Source organism: Lepidochelys kempii, chromosome 2, assembly GCF_965140265.1.
Source record: "Lepidochelys kempii isolate rLepKem1 chromosome 2, rLepKem1.hap2, whole genome shotgun sequence".
NCBI lineage: Eukaryota > Metazoa > Chordata > Testudines > Cheloniidae > Lepidochelys > Lepidochelys kempii.
This window is the reverse complement of record NC_133257.1, coordinates 39,453,570-39,474,893: the sequence shown is the minus strand read 5'-3', so window position 1 is coordinate 39,474,893 and position 21,324 is coordinate 39,453,570. Positions and strand designations below refer to the sequence as shown.

Sequence of the window (21,324 nt, the reverse complement as noted above, 5' to 3'; positions counted from 1 at the left end):
TTCCAGTGCCGCTGTTCTGAAGTCCTTATTCAGTCAAAACTTCTTTTGAAATCAAGGGGAGTTTTGACTGAATAACTTCATGGCTGGGCTTTTAAAAATAAACAGTCCACTCTAGACAAAGAATACAAATGATTTTCATAAAAAATGTCGGATTTGATGGGAGAAATGTGAAGTAATATGGTAAAGGTACTTAGTATAAATACCTATATATTCAAAACATCAGTTAAGAAAACTCCAAACAGTTTCAATATATTTGAGTTTGGAAGGATTAATTTTTTATTGGTAAATGTCAGTGAACATCGATTACATGTACAAATGTATGAAAACATATTTCCATCAATAATAATTGAAATTTACAGAGAGACACAGAAAAGTGCTGCTTGAGAGCTTATTAGAGTTTGATTTAAGGATATTTACTTTGAATATTTTGAGCTGTGATGTTTACAATTTGTGTTTTAACAGCTCTGAAGCTTGAAGTTTTTGAATCTGTGTCTACTGCCATTAAATAATAATTGCCTGACCCACCCACCCCAAAATTTGCCACAGCTGTGAAAATTTCAGTTGATAAACATTGGAAAAAAGGCTTAATGATATTATCCTTCAAAATGATAAAAAAATAAAAACCAAATTCTGCTAAGCCTAAATATATTGTATCCCATGGCACTAAACGAGAAAAGTATATGTTCAAATAAGTATAATTAGACTCTGTGTTTTCACCACCGCTAGAGCAGATAAATCACCAATCAGATTGGAATGGTTTCTGATATTGCATATTGCCAAATAACAGGAGTTTTTGCCTCAAGCTGTAGCAACAAACTCCATACAAAACTGTTGTTCTGCTAGAACCCTACAGTTTTCTAAAAGGCACATTTGATAAAAGCCAAGGTACCCATGGTTGAAGCTAATGGAAATGAAGTGTGGTTTGACAAAAGGGAGGGATCTTAGACATACACAATGTAACCTTTTTACTTCTTAAAAAAAATATTTACTGCATTGAGTGCTAAAGAAAAGTGCTGGATCAACAGCCCTAGCGCTGATTTATCCATAGAACAGGGAAAGCCAAAGGCAGTGCTGACATTCCCATTTGTAGTGATCTAGAGTAATCCCATTTCTTGGGTCAGAAAATAATTTAATCTCCATACCTATTTAATCCTCAGCCTCTCTGCTGAGACTGGTAATTGCCATTACCTGACACTAGGTGATGGACTAAAGCTAACAGTGCTTTTCAGATACATCACCAAACAGCCATTAGGTGGTAAATTTCAGTCACTGTTGGATAAGATTAGAGCCAGTAACCTGGAGCTGAAAGGAGCTCTATCACTTAGCTCTGTCCACTCAGACACCCATTCCCCCAAATTTACACCCAACCCAGCCACCTTCTGTCTAAAACAGATGTATAAAAATGATGATATATTCCTTATATTTGGTGGTTTTAATAACACATGACCATCATCAGATGCATACTCAACGGGATACTGGCTACATGTGATTTTTTTATATAACATAGAAATTCAAATGTGAAATGGACTAAAGAACATCAGAGAGACAAGGTGGGCGAGGTAATATCTTTTATAGGACCAACTTCTGTTGGTGAGAGAGACACACTTTTGAGCCACACAAAGCTCTTCTTCAGGTCTGGGAAAGGTACTCCAAGTGTCCCAGCTAAATGCAAGGTGGAACAGATTATTTAGCATAAAGAGTTAGTGCATATTGTAAGCGACCATTAAAGGTAGAGTGACCCATTAACTCCTCTGAGTCATAGGACAAAAAGAGGGGGTTAGTGGTTAAAGATTGTTGTAATAAGCCATAAATCCAGTGTCTCTGTTCCGGCCATGATTTTAGTGTCTAGCAGAATTATGAATTTAAACTCCCAGGCTCATCATTTGAAAGTGTCATGCAAGTTTCTTTTGAGGATGACTGATAGGTTAGATATAGAGTGATTGCTGTGTGATGCTCTCTGCGGGACCTTTGGGTTCATAAAGCAATGAATGGATTGTACCAGCCTTGCAAAATTCTAATCCCTGACTGAGAGAAGTATTTTTTTTAAATAGGCAAGTAAGGTAATTTTTTCATCATCATTGTCATGGTAATGGGTGGGAGAGTAGTTTTTGTGCGTGGGCTGGTAAATGTTCGTGACAATATTGCAAGGCTGAAATACATTCATGTGGAGTGTTATCATCTGTGACATATATCTGGATAATAGGCTTCATTTAATAAGTAATCCAAGTATGACTCAAGTAAAAAGCTACTAATGAAAGATAAACATTGTCTTCATGCTATTTAACTGTTTCAAAATACCATGCAGGCGAGAATACAACAAATCAGAAACAGACCATCAGTCTGCAGCATTTCATACCATGCCACACACTTCCCAGAATACAGGTAGAGTCACTCACTGACTTTTAGACTAGGACATGCCACTGCCTTGGTGGCATGGCACAACTCTCTTTTGCCTTTCCCTTTAATGAGAGGCCGGCCACATGCCACTGCATGTGCTCTGCTAGCTGCAAACAGTTGCAATGTGTGCTGTTCAGGCATACAATGCAGAAATAGTAGAACCAAAAGTCTATCTGAACTTTAGGAAGTTCTGTGATATGTGACGGGCGGGCCTGAACCTACGAAAGTGAGGTTGATCCATCTTTGCCCTCAACTCTGCAGAAACCCTTCCATAAAAGCTCCATATGGTTCCAGCTCCCTGAGCTTAAGAAAAAGGGGCTGGCTGGACTCTTCCAAATTCCCCCCGCAGCCCATATGCTGCATTAATTTCCCACAGCCTACCACTCTGTGCTGTGGAATGAATCCTTTATGGGGAGGGGCTCTAGGAACAGCAGAGGGCAAGGATGTTCTTGGTAGGGGGCTACACTGGCGTTACAGTGGATAGCCTGGTCTCTGGCAGGTCCCTCAGATTCACATGTATCCTTGCCTTCTTCTACTGGGTGTAGAGAGAGAAAAACACCCCATCCTGTAATTGGTATAATTCCTAGGAACCGCCACAAACTGAAACTCAATGAATTTCCGTTCCCATACCTGGGTTATGCCCATGTACAGCAGAAGCCACTAACCTTGTGGCTTGGAATCATATTGACTGAACAACAGGGCTAGGGTTTGGTTTTGACAGCTCTGCAATCTCATGAATCATTGTCAGTAATGGAATGCGAGTTGCATGCGAGTATGTAAAGGCAGAATCAGGGTCATAGTGCACAAAGCCACCCTGCTTGACAATTATAGAATCAAAGGCAGAGGGATCCTTTAGCAAATGCATTGTGCTGTATTTAAGATGGTGTAGCACTTATTCACTAGCTCAGGCACTGAAGAAGCTGAATCCAGTTGTAAGATCTTTGGGGCAGGAACCACATCTACCTGTGTGTTTATATGTGTGATTGGACCTAATCCTGATTGCAGCTTCTAGGCACCAACCAGCGTAAATAAGAACAATATATTGCCACTGAGTATGTTGGAGGGCTTTCCTTTGTTATATTGATTCTAGCGTCTGTTGGCTCTTATAATATCCAAACTGATTATCTGTGCTCTGAAAAGATGAGTGCAAACCAAACCACACATTATTTATTTTGACTGCTAGCTCGTCCCAAGGCCGCCATAATTCATTATCTCTGCGTTCTGTTCTTCACTTAGGTTTTAAATCCTCCTGCAAAGGGTAATAGAATACCATTAGCAAGACGGCAACCATGGGGAAGGGATGGAACTTGTAATCACCAAGATATCAAGAGGCTTTAGTTCATATCTAGGCAGTAATGAGATGTGCTGCTCTTTGGTAATACAAGAAGGAGAGGAGCAGTGCTAAGAGTGAGCTGCATTCCTGTGTCAGAGGCAGAGTCACAAGAGCAGACAATCACATCACAGTCAGAGTCAGAGTCTCAGGGCCACCCTAAGGCAGCCAAAACCTTGGGTTGTTTGTGGGGAAAAGGAAGGGACAAAAAAAGAGATGGAGTACTAAGGAAGTTAGTGGGGCAACAGAAGGTAGCAAGGAAATGGGATGGGATGAGAGGAAGAGAGAAAAGGGAACTGATAATGAGGAACCAAAGATGTGGGAGTGATTTAGAGAGCATAAAGGAGGACAGAGTCATGAGGGGAGGAGTTGAACAGGCTGAAAAACCATGGGAAAGAAAGACAGAATTTGAAACAGTGATGAAGAAAACCTAGCCTATCGCATATTGCTCCTTCTGCTGGTCACAGACAAAAGGTGTTGCCTCAAGAAGGGCCCATCCAGGCACTGCGAAGTGCACTAGCAATAGGGAAGGGTTGAGTCCACCTTGCCTAAAGCAGGAAAATTAAAAGAAAGCAATAAAAGATGAAGGGGAAACTGAGGGCTTGTTTACACTTACCAGGATATTGACGTGCAGCGATCGATGCACAGGCGGTCGATTTAGCGGGTCTAGTGAAGACCCACTAAATCGACTGCAGATCGCTCTCCCATCGACTCCTGTACTTCAACTGAACGAGGTGGGAGAAGTGTCTACTGTCGACATAGCGTAGGGTGGACCCCGTGGTAAGTAGATCTAAGTATGTCGACTTCAGCTACGTTATTCACATAGCTGAAGTTGTGTAACTTAGATCGATGTCCCCCCATAGTGTAGACAAGGCCTGAGAAGGAATGGAGGCATGTTTCCATAGACATTACAGTAATTCTAGACTGCATCAATTTAAAAAAAAATTCAAGAGAGGCACCATAGGTTCAGCCTAGCCTGAAGGAACCCAGGGGACTCTTAACCTGGGGATTCAAATTGTAGCAAAATCTGTTTTTTCCTTTGACATCTCTTTCATTTTCTCTCCTCTACCCTTTTTTATTCTGTTTTAGCTGCAGTGGCAGAGTTAGTCTCTAGCTAGCTCTGAGTCATAATCTGAGAATTTCAGAATCCAAGGATGTAATTCAACAATTAATAACAAACAGAAGCAAATTATTAACTATTTGGGACTCACTTCCCACGTCTTTGGGAAGATTGGACTGTTTCTCCCAAATCAGACTAGTGTTTGATGAAGTGATGGATTTCTCTGGATTTGCAGTGAAGTCAGGCTTCAAATAGGTCATGGATGAGATACCTGTATAAAGAAAGCAATTTGAATTTGAGGGAAACTGTGCTTTTGCTTAGGAGAAGTGCCTATTTTATATACAATCATACACAATCTCCAAAAAATTAATGGATCACCACAGTTGACTGTATAGTTTTGGGGCATGGACTATGAGGACACTAAATTCAATGCAGATATGAGCTGCTGCAACTCCCAATACCTTCAGGGAGAGAACACTGACAGTGTAATAGAATGTTTAAACTTATTTTGTCCACATAAAGTTCAAGTGGCTGTAGTGCAAGGAACTGGGGAGGTAAAATGCAGCCTAGAGCACAGAGCTGAAATGCACGGCTGCAGAGTCAGTGCACGGGCTGAAATAGAGTGCATTCTCCTCTGTGCTACATGTGCATGGCACTGGTAACATTGGATCCCAAGGCCCTTCCCCTGGCTGCTCTGAACACCACCCTTATCACTGAGCAATATGGGGCTGGCGTGAAGAGCCAATCCACAGCAGACAGGGTAGTTTGCTAGTGGAGGCGAGGACCACCTACACAGCCCTAAAGCAGAACAAATGAGGAGGGCCTCATGCTGTGTGACTTTCACCATATAATGTTTAGTAGTCAGAATACTGTCCTCCTAAACCACAGAACATGATTAATAACCTGTAGAAAATAATGATGTCCTTTTCTCCAGATCTTCTTGTATTTTAAGGAGTACTCTCTCCTGCTCGAGGGCTTCTATGTACTTGGAATAAGACCAGGAAACCTGAAAGAACCATTTTCAAACATCAGCCTCTATACCATGTGACTGGTAGTTGATGGTCTATTTCAGCAGCAGGAGGGCTTGTTTATGTTAATACAATACCAGCTTTCTCGCAGCTGAAGAAGTTATTGAAAGGGGAGTTATGCCATTAAATACTGAAATTATGAAACAATTCACTAGCAAGAAGTGAATCACAAAGCATTGGGAGGTGCAATTCAAAAAAGTCTGACAGATTGGATGCTTATCCTAATTTATTTTGGTCTCCATTTTCTTTTACTCTTCCCTTCTCCATGTCACATTTTTCTTCCTTTCCTCTTCCTAAAACATTACAGAATCTTACCCCTGCCAAAATTTCATTCTTTTTGTTCCTTTGAGCACTCAAAAGTGCCCACTCCCCTGTCACCCCCCCACACCGCCGTGAGCCTCTCTATGTTCTAGCTACCCCTCCCAGATCCCAGCAGGTGATATGAAATCTCCCGATTCTTTCTGTCCACACTTGGCAGCACCTTTCTACCTACTGAGATGGTTGGTCTACGACATGGTACCTTCTCTCCTGCAGTAAGGAAAAAATGCTGCTCTTTAAATTTTAATGTACCCAGTCAGGTTCAAAGTAAGCTTTAGGGCACTCACCCAAACGTTATGAGACTGTACCTCTGTTTGGTTTAAGGCAGGAATGTTCTGTATCAGCCTTTTTTTCCCTAAAACATTGAAAGTCTGAGGCTAATTTTAGATTTGGTGGCTCAGTGGGAGGAACTTTAATTCACTTCCTACATTAGTACAGGTTTTGAAGACAGAAGCTGGTTCAGCAGAGGTTACCAGACTCCTAGAAATTCTGAAGCCTCTCCACCCTGGCCTGTCCATGTAGGATAGCATCCTGGCTTCAGAATCAGCCAATTGAGCCTTTTCCAGAGATGGATGTCAGCAAAGGTAAAAGGCCTCTTTGAGGGAGAGGACTGTGTAGGGGACAGTGTGCTTAACCAAACTTCACTGAACCCAAAAACATGGATTTTGGTTGGTTTGAGATTTTGGATGACATTCAAGCTGGTCTATATTCCAAACTATACTCCATTCATCCATTTTACACTATAAACCATCACTTGGTATTCAGAAGCAGCTGTGCTCATTCCTTTTGTTATTTGAAAGAAAAAAAAATTACTATTCCCCTGGCATTATAGATCCCCAGTCTTTGGGAAAGTTCTGATATGAATCTGAAACTCCATTGCCTTGGTCTTATCTCAAGTGTAAATCAGTGCTACCTTCACTTATAAACTCAAAAGGCCTCAAGTTGTTAGAAATACTCCCCAGCATCTAAAAGTGAAAGAACATTAGAAGAGGCAGGGAAGGCTTTTAACGTGAAAAGTTAATGTACCAGAAATGACCAGTTCTTTAAGAACCCTGCAACAGCAGCATTAGTAGCCAATCCTCCACCTTCCCTTTACATCAGCACCCTGCCTTACTTCTCTCAATTGATGCAGGTGGGGGGTGTGGATATCTGTAGCAAGATATTTTATTACTCACCTGTCGTCCATATCCAGTTACAGATGAAGGTCTTCTTCTACCCACACTGTTCTGATCTGCAGAAATACTGTCTGATAAGCTGACAACTTTTTTCACTTGCTGTTACCAATAGAAACAATTCTTTGATTAGTTGCAAATAATTGCAGCTGAGCTGGGGTGAAGAATTAAAGTCAGAGAAGATAGTATTGTTGCATTTCAGCTGACACATGCAATATCACATAGCACTCCAAGCATATTTTGTGCATCTTTTGTATTTCTCATGCCCAGTTTTGTAGTTTATCATTCTTGCATGCTAATAAGATTTTGGTTTTTATAGGCGTTGGGATGTGAATCTACCTGCTGTGGACTAACTGTCTGTGTGGACCCCGCTAATGCACATTAACAACTTGTTAATGCATTTTGATCTAGTCCTCTTTGAAATAGGAGTAGATCAAAGCTCATTAACAAATGGTTAATGTATGTCAGCAGAGTTCAGTGGACAGTTAGTTCACAGCAGGCTAAAGCAGAGTAGATTTGCATCCCAATTTGCCGCAAACTAAATGTTTGTGTAGACAAACTCACATAATCTAGATTTTTAAGGCCAGAAGGGACTGTTGTGATTATCTAGTCTGACCACCTGCATAAACAGGTCACAGAACTTCCCTGAATAATTCCTGCTTTAAGTCCAATAGGTCTGGGTGAACTAGAGCAGATTATTTAGAAAAACATCCATTCTCAATTTAAACATTTTCAGTGATGGAGCATCTACCACAACCCTTGGTAAAAACCCTCACTGTGAATGTTTTTCTGATGTCATAATAATGCTTTGCATTTGAACCTTCCATCTGAGGAACTCAAAGTCCTTTACAAACATTGATTAATTAACTCTCACGACAATCCTGTGAGGCAAGTGTTACCCCTATTTTGCAGATGGCACAACTGAGCAAGAGAGGTTAAATGGCTTGCCCATGGTCATGCAGCAGAGATGACAGAGCCGGCAAAAGGACCAATATCTTCCAATTACCTGCCACAGAAGAGCATCTTTCCTCTATACTTCCCTCATTCTCCTCACCATCCAACTGACCAGAGCTCCTAAAACACTGCCCAACAGGGTCCTGAGCTGCCCCTCCAGCACGAATTTTATCTTCCATCCCAAAGCAGGACCTCCTGAACCCTCAAACTCTCCGTTGATTGGACAGAGACACAATATAACCTTGAGTACAAATTTTATACTTCCTATTCTTTAAACTGGGAATGGGGGATTTGTGAGAGTTTTTGGATGATGACAGGTTTCAGAGTAACAGCCGTGTTAGTCTGTATTCGCAAAAAGAAAAGGAGTACTTGTGGCACCTTAGAGACTAACCAATTTATTTGAGCATAAGCTTTCGTGAGCTACAGCTCACTTCATCGAATGTATACTGTGGAAAGTATAGAAGATCTTTTTATATACACAAAGCATGAAAAAATGGGTGTTTACCACTACAAAAGGTTTTCTCTCCCCCCACCCCATTCTCCTGCTGGTAATAGCTTATCTAAAGTGATCACTCTCCTTACAATGTGTATGATAATCAAGGTGGGCCACTTCCAGCATAAATCCAGGGTTTAACAAGACCGTCTGGGGGGGGGTAGGAAAAAACAAGGGGAAATAGGTTACCTTGCATAATGACTTAGCCACTCCCAGTCTCTATTCAAGCCTAAGTTAATTGTATCCAATTTGCAAATGAGACTGGGAGTGGCTAAGTCATTATGCAATGACTATTTCCCCTTATTTTTTCCTCCCCCCCCCCCCCCCAAGACGTTCTTGTTAAACCCTGGATTTGTGCTGGAAATGGCCCACCTTGATTATCATACACGTTGTAAGGAGAGTGATCAACAGGAGAGTGGGTTTGTGGGGGGGGGGGGGGGGGGGAGGGGGAGAAAACCTGGATTTGTGCTGGAAATGGCCCAACTGGATTATCATACACATTGTAAGGAGAGTGATCACTTTAGATAAGCTATTACCAGCAGGAGAGTGGGGTGGGGGGAGAGAAAACCTTTTGTAGTGGTAAACACCCATTTTTTCATGCTTTGTGTGTATAAAAAGATCTTCTGTACTTTCCACAGTATGCATCCAATGAAGTGAGCTGTAGCTCACGAAAGCTCATGCTCGAATAAATTGGTTAGTCTCTAAGGTGCCCCAAGTCCTCCTGTTCTCTTTGCGGATAGAGACTGACACGGCTGCTGCTCTGACACCTGTCATGCTGATCTAACACACTAATGACCGTATGTTGCACTGGCACAAAGTAGTACCACTTGGTCAACAAGTCACCCACTGCAGGATTTTAAAGCAGAAATCGGTTCAACAGCAGCAATCCATTCATGTAATAGATCGTCTCTTCCTCTAACCTTGGATTTTCTGTTTCCTACATTCCTTGGAATTTTCATAACATTTTATTTATCTTCCTCCCCTAATTGTCCTAACATACCATAAAATCTTGGAAATTAAAGTTAAGTAATTTTCCTATCCACCAAAGAACTGAAAGGTTTTATAAAATAGTGACTGACTAACTTACATCTTCCAAGAAACTGCTTTAAAAAAATAGTTAAAGCTTTATGGTCTAAAATTTAAAGATCCTGTTTCTGCTAGATACTGAGCACCCTCAACTTCCTTGGATAAGAGAAGCTTAGCACTTAGCAGGATCTATTTAGTAACCTACATTTGTGCCAAGCGGCTAAAGAGAAGGAAAAGTCAAACCCTGGCACGGGGGATTGTCCTCTCTTGGTGGAGGGCAAGGGAAGGATGAGCACAGATTTAAACTAAAACTAATTGCAACTTTTCAGTCAGGCTTTGGGTGCTTTTCTGGTTAAGATTGCAAAAGCTCTTTCTGTAAGTGAAGTGCAGCTGCTTATGCAGAAATATTGTCATAAGAGCAATTTATAGAGTGACTAATGCAAATAGGAATAAGGAATGGAGCATGTATAGCCTAATGCCTTACCCAGGAGCAAATCCATAGCTCAAAGCCCAGGATGAATTGCTGGGTTTGGCCATGGGTAGATGTGCAGAAAGGGAGGGGGGAGAACAGCCTCCCTCAAGCTTGCGACCTTCACAACAGCTACTTCAGCCCAATAGCTGAAATACTGGTATGTGAGTGAATCCTCTGGCCCTGCTATGGGCAACCTTCACCTCACGCCCACACAACCCAGCACATTGCCACCCAGGGACTGTGCATAGAGCTGGACTCTGCACTGGACAGAGATGATGCAACCCGTGTATAGCTCCCCTGTGTCCAGCCCCTCTACATTGGATTCACTGCCACAGGGCCATCAACAGCCACAGATGAAGGAGCTGGATTTTCCCCTAACGCTGACTGGCACATACACAGAATATTAAAATATTCAAATAATGTAAAGAAAAGATTTTGCACAGGCATCAACTTTTCCTTACTCCATAACAATCTCCTCTTCTACACGGGACTTTCTTTGTGCTATATAAGGGCTAGGGAGTTTCAGCTTTGTTGCTCCAAACTCCATTCAAACAATAGTCTTCAAAAAAAAGAAAGAAACTAGAGAGAAGGAAAAGTCTGTTTTTACCGAGGTGAAGACACAAACATGCACTACCCATAAATGTTGCACTCTTTATCCATGCCCATGCAGGCATTTCAGTAGGGAGAAGATGTGCTCTGGAGCAATGAGCACGAGCTGGGGGTTTCGGTCTTGGCTTGACACTGACAGCTGTGTGGCCTTGGGAAAGCCACAGCATTTCTGTGTCTCTGTTTCCCTTTCTAAAAGGGGATAATAATAGTTACATGATCTCCCAGGCTGTTGTGAGGATTTATTAGTTAATGTCTCTACCTATCTAGCTACTCATATAGTTCACATCACTACAGTATCTGAGCACCTGTTTGTACGGTATTTTGAATACGTACAGTGCTATATAAGTGCTAATTAGAAGGCTTGCAGGTGTAATAATTTATTTGCTCTTAAAGGGACACACACGTATCACAGTTGGCCCAACATTTAGATTTTGTAAACGCAACCTTTCATCACACAAAATATCAACAGAATTTTTTCCATATTTTAAAAACAAAATTTCAAGATAAACAGCTTCACAAACATTCCCCTGTAGTAGCTGCATCCCAAACACTACTGCATGAGAAACTAACAACTCAGACAAATTAGAAACTACCCACTAACAAAAGTGAAAGTGAGTAGACTGATAATGTCATTGTCAGCGCTTAGGGAAATGCAAAAAATAAACAAAGAGGATAAGGAGAGAATCTTGTATTGGCATTTCAAAATCTTTGTTTGAATAATCTAAAAGTGCTTTTTATTACATATGCAAAGAAACATGTTGATTTTAAATATAATTTGTGGCCTGATAGTAAACAGCTAAGCATGGTCTACTGACAATGACAGCGTGTTCTAATGCAATTCCATGTGCAACTGACAGTTTTACGTATGCAGCACATGCAGGTCCGTTTGAAAATTTAGCCTTTCATGTTTTTACTTTTTCCCTCACCACAAGAGATGAACAGAAATATATTTCCACCCTATTTAAAATGAGAGGGAGAACAAATGTCCCAATCCTGCAAACACTTACCCATGGACTTATCTTTAAGCACACAATTTAAGCATATGCGTGAGTGTTTGCAGGACTGGAGCCTAATTCTCCAAGGACTGAATTGTATCTGAAGCCTGTATTCTAACAAAAGACATTTAGGGCCTGATCCAAAGCCAATTGAAGTCAATGGGAGTCTTCTCATGGCCCATAGAGGGAATATTTGAATGTTTTACTCTTGTTTGCTGAAAAATGTGTTTATGGTATTTCAGCTTCTCACCTTTACGAGTGCAAGTCTTTCCTCTGTTGTTTTTCTTTTCACTTTTTGTCTCTTCTTTTCCTTTTTTCGCTCCAAAGTAGGCAAAATTTTCTCATCTGCCAAATTGCTTCTAAATTCACAAAATTTTGGCCAAAATTTAAACAGAAGAGCAAAAATAGTCATCTGAGCAGAAAGAAAAGGAAGCATAACATGACTATGTTAAGAAAACAGAGTGTACTGTAAAAAGTAAATGTAGTTTACCATAACAATGCAATAACTATTTCCTTTTTAGTACACAGCACGTTTCCTCCCACGTATTGTCTCTTGACATTTCAGTCTAGCTTTGCTCTGCACATGCTTCTCATCAGTATGTTTGTTACTGGTGAGAAATATTCCTAAAACACAGTTAAAAGACACTCTTTTTTATATTTCCGTAAACAATTGTTTACATTAATGAAAACATCCATCAATTTTACAAGTATTCTTTATAAAATATTCACCACTTGGATTGCTTTTTACACCATTCTTCTGCTTAAGTATTCCAAATATTCTGTTCATCAGGGAGACAGCTTTGTTTTTTTGCCCTCCTTAAGAGAAAGGAATTTTTTTTTTTTTTTTTTTTTTGCCTCTGGAAAAGCTCTTAAACCACATTAGAGATCTATGAGCAAATCTTGGATAATTTTTAAATGATATAATCTCTCATGGGGTCTTTTTTGAACTGGAATAAGAAAAACAATAAAAAAAAAGCAATCAGAGAGCAATACATTCTACTAACACATTGTACTAAGGCATGATATTGCTGAAAGTCCTGTATTGTCACTTGACTTCAGTGGGAGTTGAGGGCGCTCACCACTTTACAAAATTGAGGTCAATGTGCTTAATAGTGATATTTGATAAGAATGTCAGTCATATCGTTGTGCCAAATTCTTCCATTAGTCCCACGCTGTATTTCTGGACTTTGCTGCATTCTATACAAGTTGGGCCCTTAAATCAGCATCTTCCCTTATCTTATGATCTGTATGAATCCTCCTGTCTTCCAAATCATTCACCTCATGATCTGAATGTTTTGTGGATTTGCATTAATAGATTTTTTAAAAAGGGGTAGGAATTTGGTGGGAAAAGGCACAGCTACATGGTTTTGAGGAATAGAAGTATAAAAGGTAATGACCATAGAAGGTAAAAAGTGTGGGTTTACAAATGACCTTATTTGGTCTGTGCAGCAGAATGAGCAGAGAGAGAAAAAACCTGTTCACAGCCTGTTCCTATTACACAGACCTTCTGAAGAAAAGGAAAAAGAAAAGGCAGCATTTTCAGTAAGTTATAAGCTGCCTTTGTGTTTTGCTAATGTCCGTAACATTTTTTGTATCTACTTAAGTGGTTCCTCAAACCACAAAATTTGGTCCCTACATTTTAACTATTCACATCAAGCAATTCAGTAAAATGGAGTAGTAGGTCTAAAGCAAGAACTCCTAATGCAGGGCTGATCACCCCTTCCCATGGTAAAACCAGCTGAAAAAGATTATACAGTGTATTGGTGATTAACAATATTCAGAGGTCTCTCCCACATCTTGACCCTTTATTTTTCAGGATAACAATTCATATAATGACAGCAACTTTGTGCCCACAATGATTTCTGGGCCCAAAATTGTGCCCATAATAACAGAGACCATCTCTAAAGATCAGGCACAACATCTCTAACCAAATCTGATACTTTTCTCCTCACCCATCCCCATCGTCTTACCTGTGCCTCTCTAAATACATATGGCCCTAGTTCTCTCCTGTGCTCTATAATCTTCTGAGCTTGCTCCGGTGGGATGTCAATTTGCAGAGCTGGTGGGATGGTGGAATTAATAAAGCAGTTGATGATAGCTGTGATCTTATTCTGGATAGTGGCATCATCACAGTGAGAATGGCACAAATCCTGAACAGTGGAAAATGCAGCATACAGTGAATGTATTATTCATCAGTAACTAGTCATTCAGTCCTTACTCAGATTGCTTAGCTTTTGTAAAGATCAGTTATATGCAAATAATTATGACACACAGTGGTGCAAGTAGATTTTAACTCTTACCGATATGACGACTCATGGGAGGGACACAAAGTGGGGCACCAGCTAAAGGGGGGCATGCGACCTCCTCACGTGACCCCCACACACGACCTCCCATGTGACCTCCTCCCTGCCCTGTTCCCAGCCCGGGGCCACTGTGCTCTCCCCATCCCCCATTACCTGGGAGGAAGGCTCTGTCCTCCCACTGCACCGGCTCCTTCTGTAATTCGGCTGCTCTTCCTGGCAGCCAGGCCCCAGAGCCACTCCCGGATGCTGCCCGGTGCAGCACAGCAGCTGCCTGGAAGAGTGCCTGGCTCTCCCAGGCAGCTGCTGCACTGCACTGGGCAGTGTCTCAGGCAGCATGACTGGAAGAGGAGAGGCGCTGGCCTTCTAGCCCCTTCCTCTCCCAACCACAGGCCTAGGGAGGGTCACTTGACCCTTTGTGCCCCTCCCGCCAGTCGCCCGTGCCTCACAAAAAATGTTCTATGACTAGAGCCCTGCATGAATACAAATTTATACTTGTGGATGTGGATATCCATGGACAGAAATCGGTATCCACTGAACTGCAAGGCTTTCCCAGGAACCACAGTGGCAAAAGGAGCAGAATGTGGGGCTGCCAGGTGGTCCCACGCCAGCAGCTCCTACAGCGCAGCTGTACCGCCCCCATCCCCGCCCGCAGCCCTGTTCTCTGGCAGGGCTATACAGACCCCAGAAAGGAGATACAGCTGTGTGGAAGAGCTGGGGGCCGGGACCGGGGATGGTACAGCCGTGCCAGAGGAGCTGCTGGCGTGGGGCAACCCAGCAGCCCCATGTTCTGCTCCTTTCGCCGCTGTGGTTCCTGAGACAGCCCTGGGTGTTCAGCAGATACCGAATGTGTCTTTCTGGTATGGTGTACCAGCAATAAATATCTTAATGGTACAGTGTACCTGACCGTACCGGCTTACTTGCACCACTGATCATACACACACACACCCCCTTAACTAAGATGCAACAGAATTCTTGCATTGACTTTTTTAACAACAAATGACACCATAAAAGGCCAATGACATCCTGGGTTGTATTCATAGTCATTGAGCAGACGTGATAGTCCCTGAATGTGCTTCTGGTGAAGCTGTGCACTTGATATTCTAGATTCAATGTCAGCATGTTATTGACAAAAGTAAGGTAGTTCCAAACACGAAGGCGTGAGAAGGACTGATTTCCAAAAAAGGCTATGGTGACTCATAACTAAAGGGGACAAGGAGACTCCCTACAAACAGTGAGATAAGAATGACTCAGGATGGTATAAGGAGCTCTAACCAGGAGAAATGGCATGAAATTAAGAAAGGGAACAATTTAGGCTCACGAAAGCTTATGCTCTAATAAATTGGTTAGTCTCTAAGGTGCCACAAGTACTCCTTTTCTTTTTGCGAATACAGACTAACACGGCTGTTACTCTGAAACCTTCCTGACACTGAGATCTTCAGGATTGTTTTATAGTTTCCCAAAGTCCCATGGCTTGGGATTATTAAAAGTAGAGTGGACACAGCACTAAAACATGGAGAACAGGAATTCACTTGCAAGGGTCTCATTCCTATGATCCTATAATTCTGATAAAACCTGTGACTGAAAGCAAGTGCTGTGTAGTCAAGCTCTGACGAAGTGCAGTGGCAGCATTAACCTATGAGAAAATGTTATGAAGAACTGCCTTCAAATCCTTTGATATGCATTTTCCTTCTATGCAGAATTCCTAACTTTCCATAGTATTATGAGTTTATCACAGTTCCTTAAATATCTCTATTAAGATGCAGTGAGCACTCTAGAGAACCTGTGGGAGCAGATCTGATTGAGCTCAAGAATTTGGGTTAACTTTTGATAGAAGAATTTGTTTTGCAACTTGATCTTTAATCTGAAAGGAAATTAAACCCCATTGTTTTTAAAAGATATTTCATAATTCAGAGAACTGTTTTGTTTTTATTATTAATACTTTTTAATGGTGTGAAAGGCAAAGATGATAACAATTACAATGAGAAAAGATAAATGCATGTTTGAAAGGACAATAGAAAACCATATTCATCATATCCTACAATAATATTATGCCTTTTCTTATTAATTTAGGATGTAAAAAATATCAAATAAATCATAGAGGAAAGAGAAACAAGCCATAGGATATAAAAGGAAAGATAAGAGGCAGAACATAGTGTAGCAGACAGAAAAAAAATCCTACGGTCTAATATTTATTTTAAAAGTCATTTCTTCTTATTTATTATCTTTTAGTTGCCCAAAAATATCCTACCAATCTGCCAGGTGGTAAGGAGCACTGCAGACGTCAACTCTCACAGGGAGTTCTGTTTGAAAACCAATGGCACAATATGATCCAGGCACTGCAGGCAGGCACTATGCAAAGTTCTGCACACAGCTTTTTGGCAATGGTCCTATGGTACATCCTGACCTGCAACGCGCCTGCTCGTCTAGTCCTTGGCATCTATGAAGAGCAGCAGCTGCCAACTCTGCCAAATTGTGTGCATGTATAATTATGGTCAGATTGTACTTTTCTTTGTTAGATAGGAAAATAAATAAAATTAACATAAATGGAGGGTAAAACAATAGCTTTCTTCATAGAATATGTCCACAGAGAAAACACTTCAAATTGGAGCCCACTTTTCTCCATAATGTAGCTCGGGAGAACCACAAACCAACATAAACCTCAGTCATTTGTGTGTGGGTTTTGGCCTCTCAGCGCTACTCCCAGTTCTGGAGTAACAAGTGAATCACCATCTCATAGCCTTAGCTAGAGTCTCAGTTCTGCTGTGCCTTCGGAACCAGTGGCCTTGGGAAGCACTTACGGTTCAGTAATTTCAAAGCCTGATGAGCCAGCTCTGCTTTTCTGTGGTGGCAGCATTATTCATGTGTTAACTTGTATTTATGATGGCTAAGCAGGTGGCCAGCAATGATTACTGGTATCATTAGTATCTCATTTATTTATAGCTATTATTTATTTTTTAAATAAACCTTGAAACATGCAAATTAAGCTCATAGCTTGCCCAAGCAACCACATATTCTTACACTATTATCCTCATCCTCCCTCCTGCCAGCCCTTCCATTTGTTTGTTACTCCTACTTGGGACTGTCTTTAGTGTTTGTGTTCATACAGTGCCTGGAACCACTGGGCCCCAATCCTGACTGAGGTCTCCATCTCTTACTGCAATATGGGATGAATGATAAATAATAATAATCATTGATCACATTAATTGATCACAGCAGCCTTCCCCACTCTCTGCAGCCTATGTGTAGGGGCCAGGCATTGTCGTAGTCATAAGAACAGCCATACTGGGTCAGACCAAAGGTCCATCTAGCCCAGTGTCCTGTCTTCTGACCAGTGGCTAATGCCAGGTGCCCCAGAGGGAATGAACAAAACAGGTACTTACCAAGTGATCCATCCCCTGTCGCCCATTCCCAGTTTCTGGTAAACAGGGGCTAGGGATACCATCCCTGCCCATCCTGGCTAACAGCCATTGATGGACCTATCCTCCATGAACTTACCTAGTTCTTTTTTGAACCCTGTTATAGTCTTGGCCTTCACAACATCCTCTAGCAAAGAGTTCCACAGGTTGACTGTGCTTTGTGTGAAGAAATACTTCCTTTTGTTTGTTTTAAACCCGCTACCTATTAATTTTATTTGGTGACCCCTAGTTCTTGTGTTATGAGGAGTAAATAACACTTCCCTATTTTCTCTCACCACACCATTCATGATTTTACAGACCTCTATCATATCCCCCTTTAGTCATCTCTTTTCCAAGTTGAAAAGTCCCAGTCTTATTAATCTCTCCTCATACAGAAGCTGTTGTATACCCCTAATCATTTTTGGTGCCCTTTTCTGAACCTTTTCCAATTCCAATATCTGCATGCAAGATATGGGCGAATCATGGATTTATATAGAGGCAATATGATATTTTCTGTCTTATCATCTATCCCTGTCTTAATGATTCCCAACATTCTGTTTGCTTGTTTGACTGCCGCTGCACATTTAGTGGATGTTTGCAGAGAACTATCCACAATGACTCCAAGATCTCTTTCTTGAGTGGGAACAGCTAATTTAGCCCACGTCATTTTATATGTATAGTTGGGATTATGTTTTCCAATGTGCATTACTTTGCATTTATCAACACGGAATTTCATCTGCTATTTTGTTGCCCAGTCACCCAGTTTTGTGAGATCATAGAATATCAGGATTGGAAGGGACCTCAGGAGGTCATCTAGTCCAACCCCCTGCTCAAAGCAGGACCAAACTCCAATTTTTGCCCCAGATCCCTAAATGGGCCCCTCAAGGATTGAACTCACAAACCTGGGTTTAGCAGGCCAATGCTCAAACCACTGAGCTATCCCACCCCCCTGTAGCTGCTTTGGACTTCACTATCTTGAGTAGTTTTGTATCATCTGCAAATTTTGCTGCCTCACTGTTCAACCCTTTTTCCAGACCACTTATGAATATGTTGAATAGCACTGGTCCCAGTACAGACCTCTGGGGGACACCACTATTTACCTCTCTCTATTCTGAAAACTGACCATTTATTCCTGCCCTTTGTTTCCTATCTTTTAACCAGTTAGTGATCCATGAGAGGACCTTCCCTCTTATCCCATGACAGCTCACTTTACCTAAGAGCCTTTGGTGAGGGTCAAAGGCTTATCAAAGGCTTTCTGAAAATCTAAGTACATTATATCCATTGGATCCCCCTTGTCCACATGCTTGTTGACCCCCTCAAAGAATTCTAGTATATTGGTGAGGCATGATTTCCCTTACAAAAATCATGTTGACTCTTCCCCAACAAACTAGTCCTTGTGCTCTCCTGAACACAGGCATGACTTACTTCCTGCTAATACTCTGGTGCAGTTCCATTAAAGTCAATAGAGCTACGCTGATCTACTGCAGTGGAGGATCTGGGCCAAAGGAGACATGACTAGTTTGGGAGAACGAGAGGATGATGACAACTCAGACTGCATCTTTCCTGAACACTTACCCTTTGTAAAATTGTGTACATATTGTGTATAAAATTAGTATTCCCTTTACTTACAATGGATAATACTAGTGGAATTTATCTATAACCTGAATAAACATTTTAAGAATGCCCACTGTGTTTTGTACAGCACAGAGCACATCAATGCTCAACATATAAATAATAATAAAATTTTGGGCATGAGTTAATTGACAATATCCCTGTAAAGGTCAATAGGATTCTATAATGTATATAAGCACAAAGGAATATGGGTATGAAATTCTCAATTAATTTAAAATGAACCAGGTGGCATTGATGTTGACAGTAAATTGCATCAAGGCACTATAGTTAAAAGTCTCCTGAAGTATGTTAATGGATATATACTTTTAAATCTACATGATATTCCCCTGCTCACATTATGGCACCATACCTTATATTTCTGAACCTCTTGCCAGAAGAGCACTCCATTCTCCAGTAAATCTCCTTTCAAAGACACAAAGCGCTGAAATTGTAATGCTGTTATTGGATTCAGCAGCGCTTTACGGAACATGATTATTTCTCTAGATGAAGAAACCCACTTATTGTCCACATGCTGTCAAAAGGAAAAAAATGCACTGAATAAACTGTTTCAAAAAGCAATAACAAAAGCATTAGTTAGGGTAAACTGTCTGATTCTTATCTTTGCACTGACCCTAACTTTCAGTAGTTTATGACAAGGATACAATAGAACTTGGCAATCTTTCTTTTCTTTTCTTTTCTTTTCTTTCTTTCTTTGTGTGGTTGGTTGGTTGGGACAACATTTTTTGGAAAGGAGGGACGAGAGAGGAAATGGAAACAGCCATTGCTATTAATTATGGCAACAAGCTATGTTTCAGGGAACAGTTTGAGTTTTCTACAAACAAACAACAGCAACTAAGAGAAAAGAACAAACAAACCACATTGCTAAAAACTCCAAAATGCTTTTGACATGGACCTCACTAACAAAACCAGTTTTGAAAAGTGTTGCCATGATCACCAACAGAAGCTGGAGAGTTTGCTGTTTCTGGAATGAATTCCACGAATAGTAAAATGTGATTTAAAGTCATCAAGACATTTTGGGAATCTTCATGCTTCAAAATAGACAGTGAAACAGAGCGCATGAAAGGGTGAGCGAAAAGAAAAGCCAGAGGGGATAGAGAAAGAAAGACAATTTATGCAGAAGTTCATTTGACATGAAGTTTAGAATGGAAATCAACCCTCAGTCCTTCTTTACTGAGCTCACAATTCTCATGCTTTACTATTATTCTTGTACAATAAGCCAAGCAATTCCTCGCTGTTATCAGATGGATGACTGAAAACTACCCTATAACATCAGTATACAATCCATGAGGATCTAAAGGGAGGGAGTAATGTCCCATGGCTAGCAAGCAAGGGGTAGAGGAATATTTTTTGTTGCAAATAGCCTTGGAAATGTAACGTGAAAGCTGGAGCTGAAAGTCTGTCAATGGTTTCTCTTAATAGTAAAATAAAATCACAGGTTATACACAGTCCCCTGCTACAGTCACCCAGCCTAACTTTTGGGCACTGTGGGAACTATAACAAGTCCCTCAAAGTTTCGGAAAGCCACAGACAGAATCAGGGCTGGAAATGCTGCCGAGGCTGCTACTGGTGATGTTAGTGCCGTTACAAGCTCCCTCCTGGCTGCCAGCCATCTGGGTGCCATCGAGTGGGTTCCTCTGCTGAGCAACCAGCGTGGCTTTGGGCCACCAAGAGCGCAATTCAATAGAATCAGAGGCAGCACAGCTTAGTAACTAAGGACAGCACTGAGAGCACTCTTGCTTGCTAATACCGTCCCTGATACAGACTCTGACTGTCTTTGGTCAAGTCCCTTAGCCTTTCTGCCTAAGTTTCCCCATCTGTAGACTGTTGATGTTACTATTCTGGGCTGTGCTTGATTCTCTAGTTAAATAACTGTATAAAAACCCCAGAGCAAACAGGAGAAAATAACCCCAACTCATCAAGATGATGACTAGCTTCAACTCTTTTGACACCTCTGCTCATGAGCTTTTGTTAGCTCAACTGCAGCCATAACAAGGATGGTTGGGGCTGCTCTGGGGACTGGCTTTATTGTAACACTGATGAGCACTCTTAGAGTTGGTGGGGCAACTGCTCCTTGATCCTGAAGTTCTGCAAGATTCCAGCTTGTCGCCCCTCTTGTTTAACCTGTGTATGAGCTTCTAGG

At 41.3% G+C, this 21,324-nt stretch overlaps 1 protein-coding gene across 5 annotated transcripts in view; it reads right to left on the bottom strand.

Annotated features, from left to right (window-relative positions):
- Positions 1–476: 476 nt before the first annotated feature.
- Positions 477–21,324, bottom strand: part of RGS22 (regulator of G protein signaling 22) — a 97,182-nt gene continuing 76,334 nt past the window's right edge. For 4 of the 5 annotated variants that reach the window (XM_073330454.1, XM_073330455.1, XM_073330457.1 and 1 more), the window contains 6 exons: positions 19,534–19,695; positions 13,825–14,004; positions 12,105–12,266; positions 7,309–7,407; positions 5,691–5,793; positions 477–5,058 (listed from right to left, as the gene is read on the bottom strand). In XM_073330454.1, the coding sequence (XP_073186555.1) occupies positions 4,889–5,058; positions 5,691–5,793; positions 7,309–7,407; positions 12,105–12,266; positions 13,825–14,004; positions 19,534–19,695 (876 nt within the window). In that variant the 3' untranslated portion in view covers positions 477–4,888. The remainder of the gene's footprint in view (positions 5,059–5,690; positions 5,794–7,308; positions 7,408–12,104; positions 12,267–13,824; positions 14,005–19,533; positions 19,696–21,324) is intronic. The other variant, XM_073330456.1, reaches the window with a different exon arrangement.